Source organism: Scyliorhinus torazame, chromosome 6 (assembly GCF_047496885.1).
Source record: "Scyliorhinus torazame isolate Kashiwa2021f chromosome 6, sScyTor2.1, whole genome shotgun sequence".
Taxonomy (NCBI): Eukaryota; Metazoa; Chordata; class Chondrichthyes; order Carcharhiniformes; family Scyliorhinidae; genus Scyliorhinus; species Scyliorhinus torazame.
This window is the reverse complement of record NC_092712.1, coordinates 56,016,109-56,029,880: the sequence shown is the minus strand read 5'-3', so window position 1 is coordinate 56,029,880 and position 13,772 is coordinate 56,016,109. Positions and strand designations below refer to the sequence as shown.

General features: G+C 41.6%; 1 protein-coding gene across 6 annotated transcripts in view; it reads right to left on the bottom strand.

Annotated features, from left to right (window-relative positions):
* dnajb6b (DnaJ heat shock protein family (Hsp40) member B6b) overlaps positions 1-13,772 on the bottom strand; it is a 235,791-nt gene that overhangs the window by 167,455 nt on the left and 54,564 nt on the right. For all 6 annotated transcript variants that reach the window (XM_072508219.1, XM_072508218.1, XM_072508224.1 and 3 more), the window contains one exon: positions 5,652-5,749. In XM_072508219.1, the coding sequence (XP_072364320.1) occupies positions 5,652-5,716 (65 nt within the window). In that variant the 5' untranslated portion in view covers positions 5,717-5,749. The remainder of the gene's footprint in view (positions 1-5,651; positions 5,750-13,772) is intronic.

Below are 13,772 nucleotides of genomic sequence, written 5' to 3'. Positions count from 1 at the left end.
ATAGCTGCAGCCCAACAAGAAAAGTGTTGAATCTGGTTCACAGAAATGAAGTAGTACAAGTGGAGTGTTACAACAGGAAATTAACTAGCCAACTGTGACCACAGTAAATTCAGTTTAAAGTAATTACAGAAAGTGACCAGAAAATATTCAAAGTTACACATGCTCAGCTGGGGAAAGAGTGAATATAATTGATTAAAGGGACCTAGCACAGGTAGTTTAGAAAAAGCTGTTGCAGGGTAAAGTAGTAAGAGCAATGGAGGACATCCAGGAACAATCTAAGCATATTGGATGTTCTACCTTTTCTTTCAAAGCAAAGCACCTTAAATGACAAAGGAAATTGTTAAAATAAAAAAATGAAATTTATGATAAATGTCAGGAGCATAATTCAATTAATTACCAGGAATCATAACTCAGTTAAAACCATACCAGAGACAGAGGGGTTAAAATTAGCATGCAACATTAAATAGAATACAAACATTGCAAAAACATAAGTACAATGGCTTTCCAGAGAAAAGGTGGACCTTAAGGACCCAAAAATTGAATACAAACATTGCATAAACAAACATAAAAAGGACATTCTCGGGAAAGGTTGACCGTAAGGACCCAAAAGGAAATAAATCTTCATGTAGAGGCAATGGACATGAACTCTTTACCCAGAGGTGAAAGGTATATTGGAAGGGCAGGAGTGGTGGGGGGGGAAATAAAGACAGAGACTCAAGATTAGTACTGAAAGTTGGTAAATTAGTCCAGGTGGAATGCATGCTAAATTACTAAAAAGGTAGAAATAGCAGAGGCATTGTGGCCACAAATCTTTCAATCTTCATTGGATAGAATAGCACTAATGAAGGGCTGCTAATGCTATTCCACAGTTCAAGAAGGGGAGAAGGATTAATCAGGAAAGTATTGGGTAGCACGGTGGCACAGTGGTTTGCACTGCTGCCTCACAGCACCAAGGACCCGGGTTCAAATCTTGCCTGGGTCACTGCCCGTGTGGAGTTTGCACATTCTCCCCGTGCCTGCGTGGGTCGCACCCCCACAACCCAAAATGATGTACAGGGTAGGTGAATTGGCCATGCTAAGCTGCCCCTTAATTGGAAAAAAAAGAATTGGGTACTCTAAATTGTTTTTTTTTTTTTTAAATCAGGAAAGTATTGGCCAGTCAAACCAATATCAGCAGTTATCGGAAACCATTAGCAGGCACAAACTTCCATTTAGGAAGGCAACAGTTAACCAGAGAGAATCAACATGGATTTGTTCGAGTCAGGTTGCAGCAGACTAACTTGCTAGAATTCTTTAATCCGCAAACAGAAAGCTGACCATGGTAGTGCAGATGTCGTATATGTGAGGTATTCAACCAAGTGTCAAACAGGAGATTAAAGATGAAAACAGCAGCACAAATACAAAATTGATTCAGTGATAGGAAGTAAAGGGTGATGATGGTGGATGTTTTCAAACTGGGAAGTGCTTCAGTGGTGTTTCCCCAAGGGTCAGCTTTTGATTACTCTTTTCAATTTTAATGACTAGAAATAGGTTGCGGGAGCAGCATTATTAAGTTAGTGGGCGGCACGGTGGCACAGTGGCTGGCACTGTTGCTTCGCAGCACCAGGGTCGCAGGTATGGCAGAGATCACACAACTGTTAGAAGTGATGCTTTTGGAGGACCAACAGTGAAATAAAGCATACTGTAAATAGCATGTGAACGCGGAATGCGCAAATAGACCTTGATGAACATAATCAAAGGTGACAGGGAAGGTGATAAGGTAGCCAACAAAACATGGGCACAGTTTAGAAATAGGGGAATAGAATGCAAAATAAATAACGCGAAAACTTCTCAAATTACTTGCTATGCCTCAGCTAGAGCACTGTAAACAAATTGGAGTACCACTTTTCAGAAAGATATAAAGCATGAGAAAGGGTACATTATGTTACCAGGGATGAGGGGTTTAGTAACGAGCAGAGGTTGGAAAAATTAGGATTGCTCTTGAAACAGAAAACGTGAAGAGGTGACTGAAGATTCTCTAGCGCAGTTTTGATTGTGGACAGAGAAAATAGTTTTTCTCTGGCAAGTGGATCAATAATGAGGTCATGGATTAAGATCTGGGAGTGGAAAGGAGAACTTTCCCCACTCATTGTCAGAATGGCACTACCTGAAATGCAGATTCCAGAAGTAATTTTAAAGTACCTGTCTAATTCCCTTTTATGAGGAACTTGTATGGTTACAGACAAGCTGGGATGAGTAACTAAGTATGACTGCAGTTCCAAAGATCAGAGGAATAACTGGAAAAGGTCTCCCCTTTTGTGCTTGATCTTTTTATGATTCTATGAAATAATATATCCAGACTGGGACAGGTTCAGGCTTGTTCAGCAATGCAAAAACATTCATCATCTAGTCAGGTTAATCTTAATGCTTCTAAAAGCAAACTTTCACCAGCCAGGGGCTCTATACTCTTAGTTTGGAGAACTCTTTTAACCAGTTCACCATGAAAGAGGCTGCGGCAAAGGGTAATACAAATTAATTTTTTCTTGGAAGGCTCTGCCCTGTAATGCAGACAAATAAATTAACTACTTCACCCATTTAGCCTGTAGGCAAGCAGCTTCCCATAATGGGCTGTAATCTATCATTACTGCATTTCCTGATCAGCAACCCTGCAGAAGGCACTCAACCAATAATGCATGTACCTAGAAAGATCTTACTCAGAAAGACAGAAAAACCTGCTGGTTGTTTCTACTTGCTAATTTTAGCAAGGGTCAGTAACCAGAAGCAGTGATAAATATTACAACTGGCCTCCAACCAAAGGCCAAGAATCCCTTCTGAATTACGAGCAAAGACATGTATTAATTCTAGACAATCCTGATCATGGCCATCATGTCCATGCAAGCTGTTACATTACTCTGCTTGGTTCAGTGGATCCTGTGATCCTCTGGGACTTGACAACATTAATATTAGTCAATTTACTAACTTAAAAGAGAGTTTCCTTGCATCACATTTACAGTAACACAAACTAGCTAATTTAACAAATTATCATGGCTGCATGAACACCATCTAAAAATGGGGCTTCATAATATTTCTTTGAAAAATTCAAATTACAGTCATTGAAATAAAGTGTCAACACCAAACAAATGCAAACAATGGAATGATTAAAAGACAGACCCATAACTTCCTCAGAGTGACAACCTCTGGTGGATTGCCGCTCTCAAGGGACTTGCCCATGTTGGGATTCCAAAGTACATGCCTCACCTAAAAGCCCTCACTCAGGTTGAGTGATAAAAGAGTAGCGAAGCGTGCCCATGCTACATCAGCGAGGAGTAATTGGGGCGCAGAGAAAAAGCGACCCCTTTTTATGGCACTAGCTGACGTAATGGAGGTGTTTAAAGAAACAATTAAGAGGCAAGGTGTTGGGGGGGGGGGCCTGTGTAGGGGGTCCCCTGGGCCTGATTTTTTTTAAAAGTAGTTCCTCTGGAGTTAGAAGTGATTTCCCCACCCCCCCTCAAACTTGAGTAACTATTGTGGTAAAACTGGCAGAACCATCCAAAGTTAGCAATTTAAATTGCTTCTGTCAGATGGCTCCCACTCAGCACCATCATCCAGAACAAGTTAGTGGTTTTGGGAAATTGCTGGGTACACCTTTCCGTGGAACCTGTCTAGCGGCATTCCCAGTGCATAATTGGGAAACCAGGAAGTTAACCGGAAGCTGGAGACTGACTGAGCAGTAACAATTTTCAGTCACTAGATGTCATCATAGCTTTTTACAAATACAGCAAGTAATAAAAGACACCTCACAGCATCTGCCAGTATTTCAAATTGCTCTTCCATTTTTGGGTTTTAATTTTGTGCCTGCAAGTTGCTGAAAGGGAGTTATGTTCTGACAACTACACAGAAACCCGAGACCAGAGTGTGCAAAGTATTAAATCCGGCAACTCCATGGCCAATTAGATGGAACCAAAAGGTTGTGCTGCGTGACATCAAAGGAAAAATGTTAGGATTTTTAATAGTAAGGACATGGTGACGGGGCACTTGGAAGACCACAATATGGTTAAGCAGAATCAACACCTGAGGGAAGTTGGTTATTTTTGAGGGTACAATTAGCGAAGTACAAGGGGAACCAGTGAATGCATCATATTTGAATGTTACGGTGGCAGTTAATAAGGTGCCACACAAGAAGCTATTATACAAAAGGAGGTCTCATGGGTTTTGGATACAATAGCTTGGATTGAGGGCTTTAGAATAGCCAAAAATCAAATCAGGAATACACAAGTGATTTTCAGGATAGCAAGATATAACCAGTGGACTACTGCAAAGATCAATACTTGGGCCTCAGCAACTCAAGTTATCAAAATTCATTGACAATACAAAACTAGGTGGAACTGTCATTTGCAAGGATACGAGGCTGCAAATGGTAAAAAAGCCAATTAAACGAATGGGCAAGATGGTAAATGGAGCATAACATGGGCAAGTGAGAACTATTCTTTTACATGATGCAGGCATCACTGGCTAGGCCAGCATTCATTAACCATCCCTAACTACTCGAGAAAGTAGTGGCAAGCTACCTTTGGTCAGAAGACTGGCAAAGTAGAATATTTTTTAAATGGAGAGACTAGTAAATGTTGGTATTCATAGTTCCTTGTGCACAAATGAAAGTTAACTGCAGATACGGCAAGTAATTCAAAACAAATGCATATCAGCCTTTACTGCAAAGCATTTTGGGAATAAGAGTCTTGCTATTAAATAATTTGGTTAGACCACATTTAGAATACGGTGTACAGTTTCTGTCTCGTTAGCCACACAAGGATATATCTGCCTTAGGTTCCCTACATTGGTCCGGAGGTGGAGGGACTCTAAGGAGAGCCTGAATCAAATGGGCCTAAATTTTGCTGCTTAAAAAAACAAGAGGTGATGTCAATAAAACAATTATCTAGAACTAGGGCCATAATTTCAAGGTAAGAGACCACCCAATTAGGACAGAGATGAGGAGAATCGTTTGAACCCTCTACCCCCAGAGGGTAACGGATGCTTAGTCAATGCATGCATTCAAGGCAGAGGCTGAATGTTTTTTGGGCATTAAGGGAATAAATGTAGATGATCAGCCACAATCTTACTGAATGGCAGAGCAGGCTTGATGGACTGCATGGGCTATTCCTAGTTAGCATATGAAATGTAAATTAGGAAGAAAAAGAAAAGAAAATAATCTTTATTGTCACAAGTAGGCTCACATTAACACTGCAATGAAGTCACGGTGAAAAGCCCCTAGTCGCCACATTCCGGCACCTGTTCATTACACGGAGGGAGAATTCAGAATTCTCAGCTGGTACGGGAATTGAACCCGCGCTGCTGGACATGTTCTGCATCTTGAACCAGCTCTGTCTAGCCCACTGAGCTAAACCATCCCCCTTAGGAATGGGCGAATTCAGTGTCAAATCAGGTACAAAAAGCAAAACAAATGGAAGGACAGGAAGCTGGAGAGGAAATTATGCAAAAGTAAACAAGTGTTTAACGTTCAGCTTGCTGTATTTATAAAACACGGAATTGTTTCCCATCCAACTCCTCAGATCATTGCACAGAATCAATAAGCATTAAAATTAACAGAGGTTGTTAATGCCGGACCATTTTAATATTTGGATTAGCATTTATTATATAGACAGATACAGACTTACGATTTTTTTATTTCATCTGCAGAGGCATTTTTGTGTACTCCTAATACCTGGTAGTAATCCACCATCTTTAACGGTTTAGCTCTTCAAGATGGAAAACCCTATAATGATACAAGTTACACATTCAAAAAATTAGTGCCATCAAATATTAAGAAGCTGAAAGAGTAGCTGCAAAATTTGTGAACATTTCCATTCCATACATCATTCCAAAAACATGGTCTGCAGAACTGGCCTGTGGTAGGCGATTCAAGATGCATCTGGACTGGAGTATAAAAGTAAAGAAGTGTTATTGGAATTGTATACATGTTGGTGAGACCCCATCTGGAATAGTGCGTCCAGTTTTGGTCTTCTTATTTGAGGAAGGATGTGGTGGCATTAAGAGGCAGTACAGAGGAGGTTCACCAGACTGATTCCGGGGATGAAAGGGTTGACGTACGAGGAGAGATTCAACAGTTTGGACTTATATTCACTGGAGTTTAGAAGGATGAGAGGGGATCTGATTGGGGTGTATAAAATACTAAATGGGGTTGATAAAGTAAACGTAGACTAAATGTTCCCCTTGTGGGGAAATCTAGAATGAGAGGTCGCGGAAAATGGTTGAGAGGCGGTAGATTTAGAACTGAGATGAGGAACTACTTCTCGTAAAGTGTGGCAACTTTGTGGAACTCACTGCCCCATAGTACAGTGGAATCCAAGTCATTAAATAAGACCATAAGACATAGGAGCGGAAGTAAGGCCATTCGGCCCATCGAGTCCACTCCGCCATTCAATCATGGCTGATTTCAACTCCATTTACCCGCTCTCTCTCCATAGCCCTTAATTCCTCGAGAAATCAAGAATTTATCAACTTCTGTCTTAAAGACACTCAACATCCCGGCCTCCACCGCCCTCCGTGGCAATGAATTCCACAGACCTACCACTCTCTGGCTGAAGAAATTTCTCCTCATCTCTGTTCTTAAGTGACTCCCTTTTATTCTAAGGCTGTGCCCCCGGGTCCTAGTCTCCCCTGCTAATGGAAACAACTTCCCTACATCCACCCTATCTAAGCCATTCATTATCTTGTAAGTTTCTATTAGATCTCCCCTCAACCTCCTAAACTCCAATGAATATAATCCCAGGATCCTCAGACGTTCATCGTATGTTAGGCATACCATTCCTGGGATCATCCGTGTGAATCTCCGCTGGACCCGCTCCAGTGCCAGTATGTCCTTCCTGAGGTGTGGGGCCCAAAATTGCTCACGGTATTCTAAATGGGGCCTAACTAATGCTTTATAAAGCTTCAGAAGTACATCCCTGCTTTTATATGCCAAGCCTCTTGAGATGAATGACAACATTGCATTTGCTTTCTTAATTACGGACTCAACCTGCAAGTTTACCTTTAGAGAATCCTGGACTAGGACTCCCAAATCCCTTTGCACTTCAGCATTATGAATTTTGTCACCGTTTAGAAAATAGTCCACGCCTCTATTCTTTTTTCCAAAGTGCAAGACCTCGCACTTGCCCACGTTGAATTTCATCAGCCATTTCTTGGACCACTCTACTAAACTGTCTAAATCTTTCTGAAGCCTCCCCACCTCCTCCATACTACCTGCCCCTCCACCTATCTTTGTATCATCGGCAAACTTAGCCAGAATGCCCCCAGTCCCGTCATCTAGATCGTTAATATATAAAAAGAGAACAGCTGTGGCCCCAACACTGAACCCTGCGGGACACCACTCGTCACCGGTTGCCATTCCGAAAAAGAACCTTTTATCCCAACTCTCTGCCTTCTGCCTGACAGCCAATCGTCAATCCATGTTAGTACCTTGCCTCGAATACCATGGGCCCTTATTTTACTCAGCAGTCTCCCGTGAGGCACCTTATCAAAGGCCTTTTGGAAGTCAAGATAGATAACATTCATTGGCTCTCCTTGGTCTAACCTATTTGTTATCTCTTCAAAGAACTCCAACAGGTTTGTCAGGCACGACCTCCCCTTACTAAATCCATGCTGACTTGTCCTAATCTGACCCCGCACTTCCAAGAATTTAGAAATCTCATCCTTAACAATGGATTCTAGAATCTTGCCAACAACCGAGGTTAGGCTAATTGGCCTATAATTTTCCATCTTTTTCCTTGTTCCCTTCTTGAACAGGGGGGTTATAACAGCGATTTTCCAATCCTCTGGGATTTTCCCGGACTCCAGTGACTTTTGAAAGATCATAACTAACGCCTCCACTATTTCTTCAGCTATCTCCTTTAGAACTCTAGGATGTAGTCCATCTGGGCCCAGTGATTTATCAATTTTTAGACCTCTTAGTTTCTCTAGCACTTTCTCCTTTGTGATGGCTACCATATTCAACTCTGCCCCCTGACTCTCCGGAATTGGTGGGATATTACTCATGTCTTCTACTGTGAAGACTGACGCAAAATACTTATTTAGTTCCTCAGTTATTTCCTCGTCTCCCATCACTAGATTACCAGCGTCATTTTGGAGCGGCCCAATGTCAACTTTTGCCTCCCGTTTGTTTTTAATGTATTTAAATAAACTTTTACTATCATTCCTATTGTTACTGGCTAGCCTACCTTCATATTTGATCCTCTCTTTCCTTATTTCTCTCTTTGTTATCCTCTGTTTGTTTTTGTAGCCTTCCCAATCTTCTGACTTCCCACTACTCTTTGCCACATTATAGGCCTTCTCTTTTGCTTTGATGCATTCCCTAACTTCCTTTGTCAGCCATGGCTGCCTAATCCCCCCTCTGATAACCTTTCTTTTCTTTGGGATGAACCTCTGCACTGTGTCCTCAATTACTCCCAGAAACTCCTGCCATTGCTGTTCTACTGTCTTTCCCACTAGGCTCTGCTCCCAGTCTATTTTCGTAATTTCCTCCCTCATGCCCCTGTAGTTACCTTTATTTAACTGTAACACCTTTACATCTGATTCTACCTTCTTTCTTTCAAATTGGAGATTGAATTCGACCATATTATGATCACTGCCTCCTAAGTGCTCCCTTACTTTAAGATCTTTAATCAAGTCTGGCTCATTACATAACACTAAGTCCAGAATAGCCTGTTCCCTTGTGGGCTCCATCACAAGCTGTTCCAAAAAGCCCTCCTGTAAACATTCAATGAATTCCCTTTCCTTGGGTCCACTGGCAGCATTATTTACCCAGTCCACCTGCATATTGAAGTCCCCCACGATCACTGTGACCTTGCCTTTCTGACATGCACTTTCTATTTCGTTGTGCATTTTGTGCCCCCGGTCCTGACCACTGTTAGGAGGCCTGTACTTAACTCCCATTATGGTTTTTTTGCCTTTGTGGTTCCTCAACTCTACCCACACAGACTCCACATCATCTGACCCCATGTCATTTAGTGCTATTGATTTAATTTCATTCCTAATTAACAAGGCAACCCCGCCCCCTCTGCCCACCTCCCTGTCTTTTCGATAGGTTGTGAATCCCTGGATGTTTAAATGTCAGTCCTGAACCCCCTGCAACCATGTCTCTGTGATGCCTACCACATCATACCTGCCAGTCACAATCTGGGCCACAAGCTCATCTACCTTGTTCCGTACACTGCGCGCATTTAAATATAGCACCTTTAATTCTCTATTGACCGTCCCTTTTTGTTTTCTTAGTGTGGTGGACCTTGGTGTACTGAGCCTTTCCATACACTGTCATATTTTGTGGGATGGGGACTATCGTAACCTCTCCTGAGTTTTGTCTTTTCGTGCTTTTTTGTATTCCTAAGCAGCTACGCTTCCCACTGATTACTTCACCTCTTGGTTCCCTGACTTTTCCTCTCCCCCCCCAATCTTTAGTTTAAAGTCCTATTGACCACCCTATTTATTCTTTTCGCCAGAACACTGGTCCCAGCTCGGTTCAGGTGGAGACCATCCCAACGGTATAGTTCCCCCCTGTCCCAAAACTGATGCCAGTGTCCCATGAAAAGGAACCCCTTGAAAATGGTTTCAAGAAAGAGATAGATATATTTTTGATTTTAAAAAAGGTTAAAGGGATATTGGCAACAGGTGGGGAGGTGGATTTGAGACCAGGAAGAGATCAGCCATGATCTGATTCAATGGCAGAACAGGCTCGAAGGACTGAACTGCTCCTAATTCCTATGTTCGTATTCAAATTGACCCATGTATGTTTCTAACTATTGATCAGGCAAGGAAGTAAAACATGTTCAAAATGAGCGTCGCAAAGCTTAATTTGCTAAACAGCAATTTATAGCTGTCTTTCATTTCATTTCATGAAACAATCAGAGATACTTTATGTATTCTGGAAAATAGTTTAAATTTGTGGAGTTTAACTCTGCAGCCGTTCCAACCCCTGCACAGTTTTGATTTATAATCACTGCTCCCCATAAACATGCTCCATTTTCATGGCACGGTTCAGAAAAAGAATTCTGACCAAACTTCCAAGCTCTGGACACGATGCAGAGAGAATCACAGGCTTATTTCTAGGCTTTCAATTTTCTTAAAAAGACATGAAAAGATTAATAGTAACTTCAAGTATGAAATGGAAGTTTAAACTCTGAGGCCATCATTGCACCTTGCCTTAAGACAATATACAACTGGTGAAAGGCAAGTTCAGGAGATGCCCCTTTCCACAGTACTGGAAGGAGAGGCCATGCAATCAATCAAGAAGTAGTGGTCGCAATGACGGGATTGTCCAACATATGAAGGTATCGCTTCTTTAAATCTGCCCTGCACAAAGCATAAAAAGCAGCTTCACACAAATCACATCGCAGCTCAACTTGATTGGAATGTTGCTGATGTATATGGGGCCAGATGACTTGAATATCATAGAATTTACAGTGCAGGAGGCCATTCGGCCCATCGAGTCTGCACCGGCTCTTGGAAAGAGCACCCTACCCAAGGTCCACACCTCCACCCTATTCCCCATAACCCAGTAACCCCACCCAACACTAAGTGCAATTTTTGGACACTATGGGCAATTTAGCATGGCCAATCCACCTAACCTGCACATCTTTGGACTGTGGGAGGAAACCGGAGGACCCGGAGGAAACCCAAGCACACACAGGGAGAATGTGCAGACTCCGGGACACAGACAGTGACCCAAGCCGGGAATCGAATCTGGGACCCTGGAGCTGTGAAGCAATTGTGCCATCCACAATGCTACCGTGCTGCCCGTAAATGTTCGAGGGAAGTTTTTTTTTTTAAAATACAGACGGTACTGGGTTCTGGAACTCGCTGCCGGAGGTGATGGTGGAAGCAGATACGATAGTGGCATTAAGAGGTGTCTTGATAAATACATGAATTGGAAACGAGGGATACAGACCCCGGAAGAGTAGGTTTTAGGTTAGACGGGCAGCATGGTTGGTGCAGGCCTGGAGGGCCAAAGGACCTGGCTCCTGTGCTGTACTTGACTTTGTTCTTTTTTTGCATAAAGAATGACTAATTGATAGCCAGAATCTACTGTAGCTTTCCTTGGCATCTTCCAAAAACAGAGAATCACAAAATAAATTTAACTAGTTTTCTATTTACATTCTGAACTTACCAAGGACATAAATGAGATGGGGTGAGAAGATCAATGGTACAGGTTTGTGACACACGGGGAAAGCTGGGCTAGATGGTCCGAGTGACCCTCATTGAATTGATGTGGAGATGCCTGCATTGGACTGGGATGGGCACAGTAGGAAGTCTTACAACACCAGGTTAAAGTCTAACAGGTTTAGTTGGAATCACTAGCTTCTCCGGAGCGCAGCTCCTTCATCAGGTAAGTGACTCCGAAAGCTAGTGATTCCAAATAAATCTGATGGACTTGAACCTGGTGCTGTAAGACTTCTTACTACTGTTCATTGAATTGCTTAGAGATAACACTCCTTTTTGTCTCACTTTCATAATGTGCCACAAGATCCATGATGAAACTACATACACAATTCCGATTAATTTCTCTGTACTGAGAATAAGAAAGATTTGGGTACGGTTTAACTTTCCAATTGTGACTTTCCTTACAATTAAACGTATGGCGACTCACTGCCTCTGCACCCATGAAATAGTTTATCTTTCCATTTGAAGGAAGTGAGGGAAGTTAACAGGATGAAAGTGAAAGTACATTCCCAGTACTGCATGCCAATAACATCAGCCAGGAAACTTTCTGGAAATACAGAATAGTTCAAATAGATTTCCACATAAAAGACTCTTCATGAGCCAACAAAGTGCACTTGTCACTTCTGTAGATACACATCATGCGCCATTTAAATTGTATTGCAAAAAATGCAAGTCTGCTGAATACACCAACAGCTTTATAAGGGAGTAAATCCTTATTTAAAATTCTATTAGCTTTTCTGCAAGCTTCCACAAACAGAGCTTAAAGTTATGAAAGACTCCAGCTTGAGGTAGCAGAATTCCATTGATCAAGTTAAATTGGAACAATGAGCCCAATACTCTGTTAACAAAGAGAGCACAAAAATATATTTTACAGCTATTATGACAAACATTAATGGATAGAGAAAAACTTTTTAAAAATCAACATAGAGTATGGTTAATTAGTTCAAAACTACATAAAAAACTAAATAGAATCTACCAATGCACAGAATGCTAATTCTTAAGTTGGGATTGCATCCTAGAAAGAAACTATCCAGAAAACTCAATGACCAATATTGGAATCAGTTTAATTCTATCAGTGAAATGCCAATATCTCTGCACATTATTCACATTGTTAAATTAGATGATCAAATAATGTAAATTAAGCAATTTCCAATTAGACCTGATTTTTTTTTAGATAAATTCAATCAAGAGACTGGCTGTAGTCCAAATGATTCTCCTAAACTAGCAATTGTACCAAAACCAAAGTGAATTCATAAACCAAGAGTCTGCGATTAATACACTGCCTTGCATTTGGCAAAAACTGCCTGGAACCCACAGATTGGCAGTTCCTCAAGATCTCATTTCTCTTCGAGGCAATGTCCAAAGTGGTGGGGGAGAGGGTGGAGCCATGCCCGAAAGTGGCGGTCTTCAGGGTTTCAGACCAGCCAGATCTATTCCTGGGGAGGAGGGCGGACACCCTTGCCTTTGCCTCCCTGATCACCCGCCGTAGAATCCTGTTCGGCTGGCGGTCAGCAGCACCACCCAAAGCTGCAGACTGGCTGTCCGACCTCTCAGAATCTCTCCAAATGGAGAAAATCAAATTCGCCATCCGAGGGTCAGACGACGGCTTCCACAGAACGTGGGAGCCATGGTAATGTCTAGTCAATTGCTATTGTATATTCTCTTTTTGCACTATTTTAAGGTTCACTCTATTTTGCTGTGTTAGGATTATTACTATTTATTATGAAAAACTTTGCAAAACTTTAATTTAAACATTAAAAAAAAAACAAAATCTCATTTCTAGCTCCATTTTCTTTATTGGTCAATTGTATCATGTACCCACCAAAGTCATCCATGAAGGCCCGCCTTCTCAACCTTGTCCGAAGAGTGGTGACCCTCCGGTTAAATCACTACTAGTCAGCTCTCCCTCAAAAGGGAAGTAGTCTATGCTCTCGGACACTATGCCGACTTTAATTTCATTTCTTGTGCATTTTCTGGTAAAATTGATGGAAGCCATTTAAAAAAAAACTAAAGCAGCATTACTGGAAACCAGCCAAATTAGTTAAATGGACAGCCTTAATTTTTTATTTTTTTTAAATTTAGAGTATCCAATTCATTTTTTCCAATTAAGGGGCAATTTAGCGTGTTCACATTTACCTTGCACATTTTTGGGTTGTGGGGACGAAACCCACACAAACACTGGGAGAATGTGCAAACTCCACACGGACAGTGACCCAGAGCTGGGATCGAACCTGGGATACCGGCGCCGTGAGACTGCAGTGCTACCACTGTGCCACCGTGCTGCCCGAGACTGCCTTAATTGAGAGGCAATTAAAATAGAAGTAATTCATTAATATATATATATATGTTAAAGAGGCTGGAAATGTTATAACTTTTATAATTATATAAACATATCGCCACTTGGTTATTTATACAGAATTTTAAAATGCTGTGGGAATAAGAAGCTTGTGCCCATCTCAGGCCAAAAGAATAAAAAAAAGATAACAAACATGACTCATTAACCTCGACGAGGGAATGGCTAGGCTCCTGTTAAAGATGTCTCATTAAATGACAGAAAGCTATGTTAA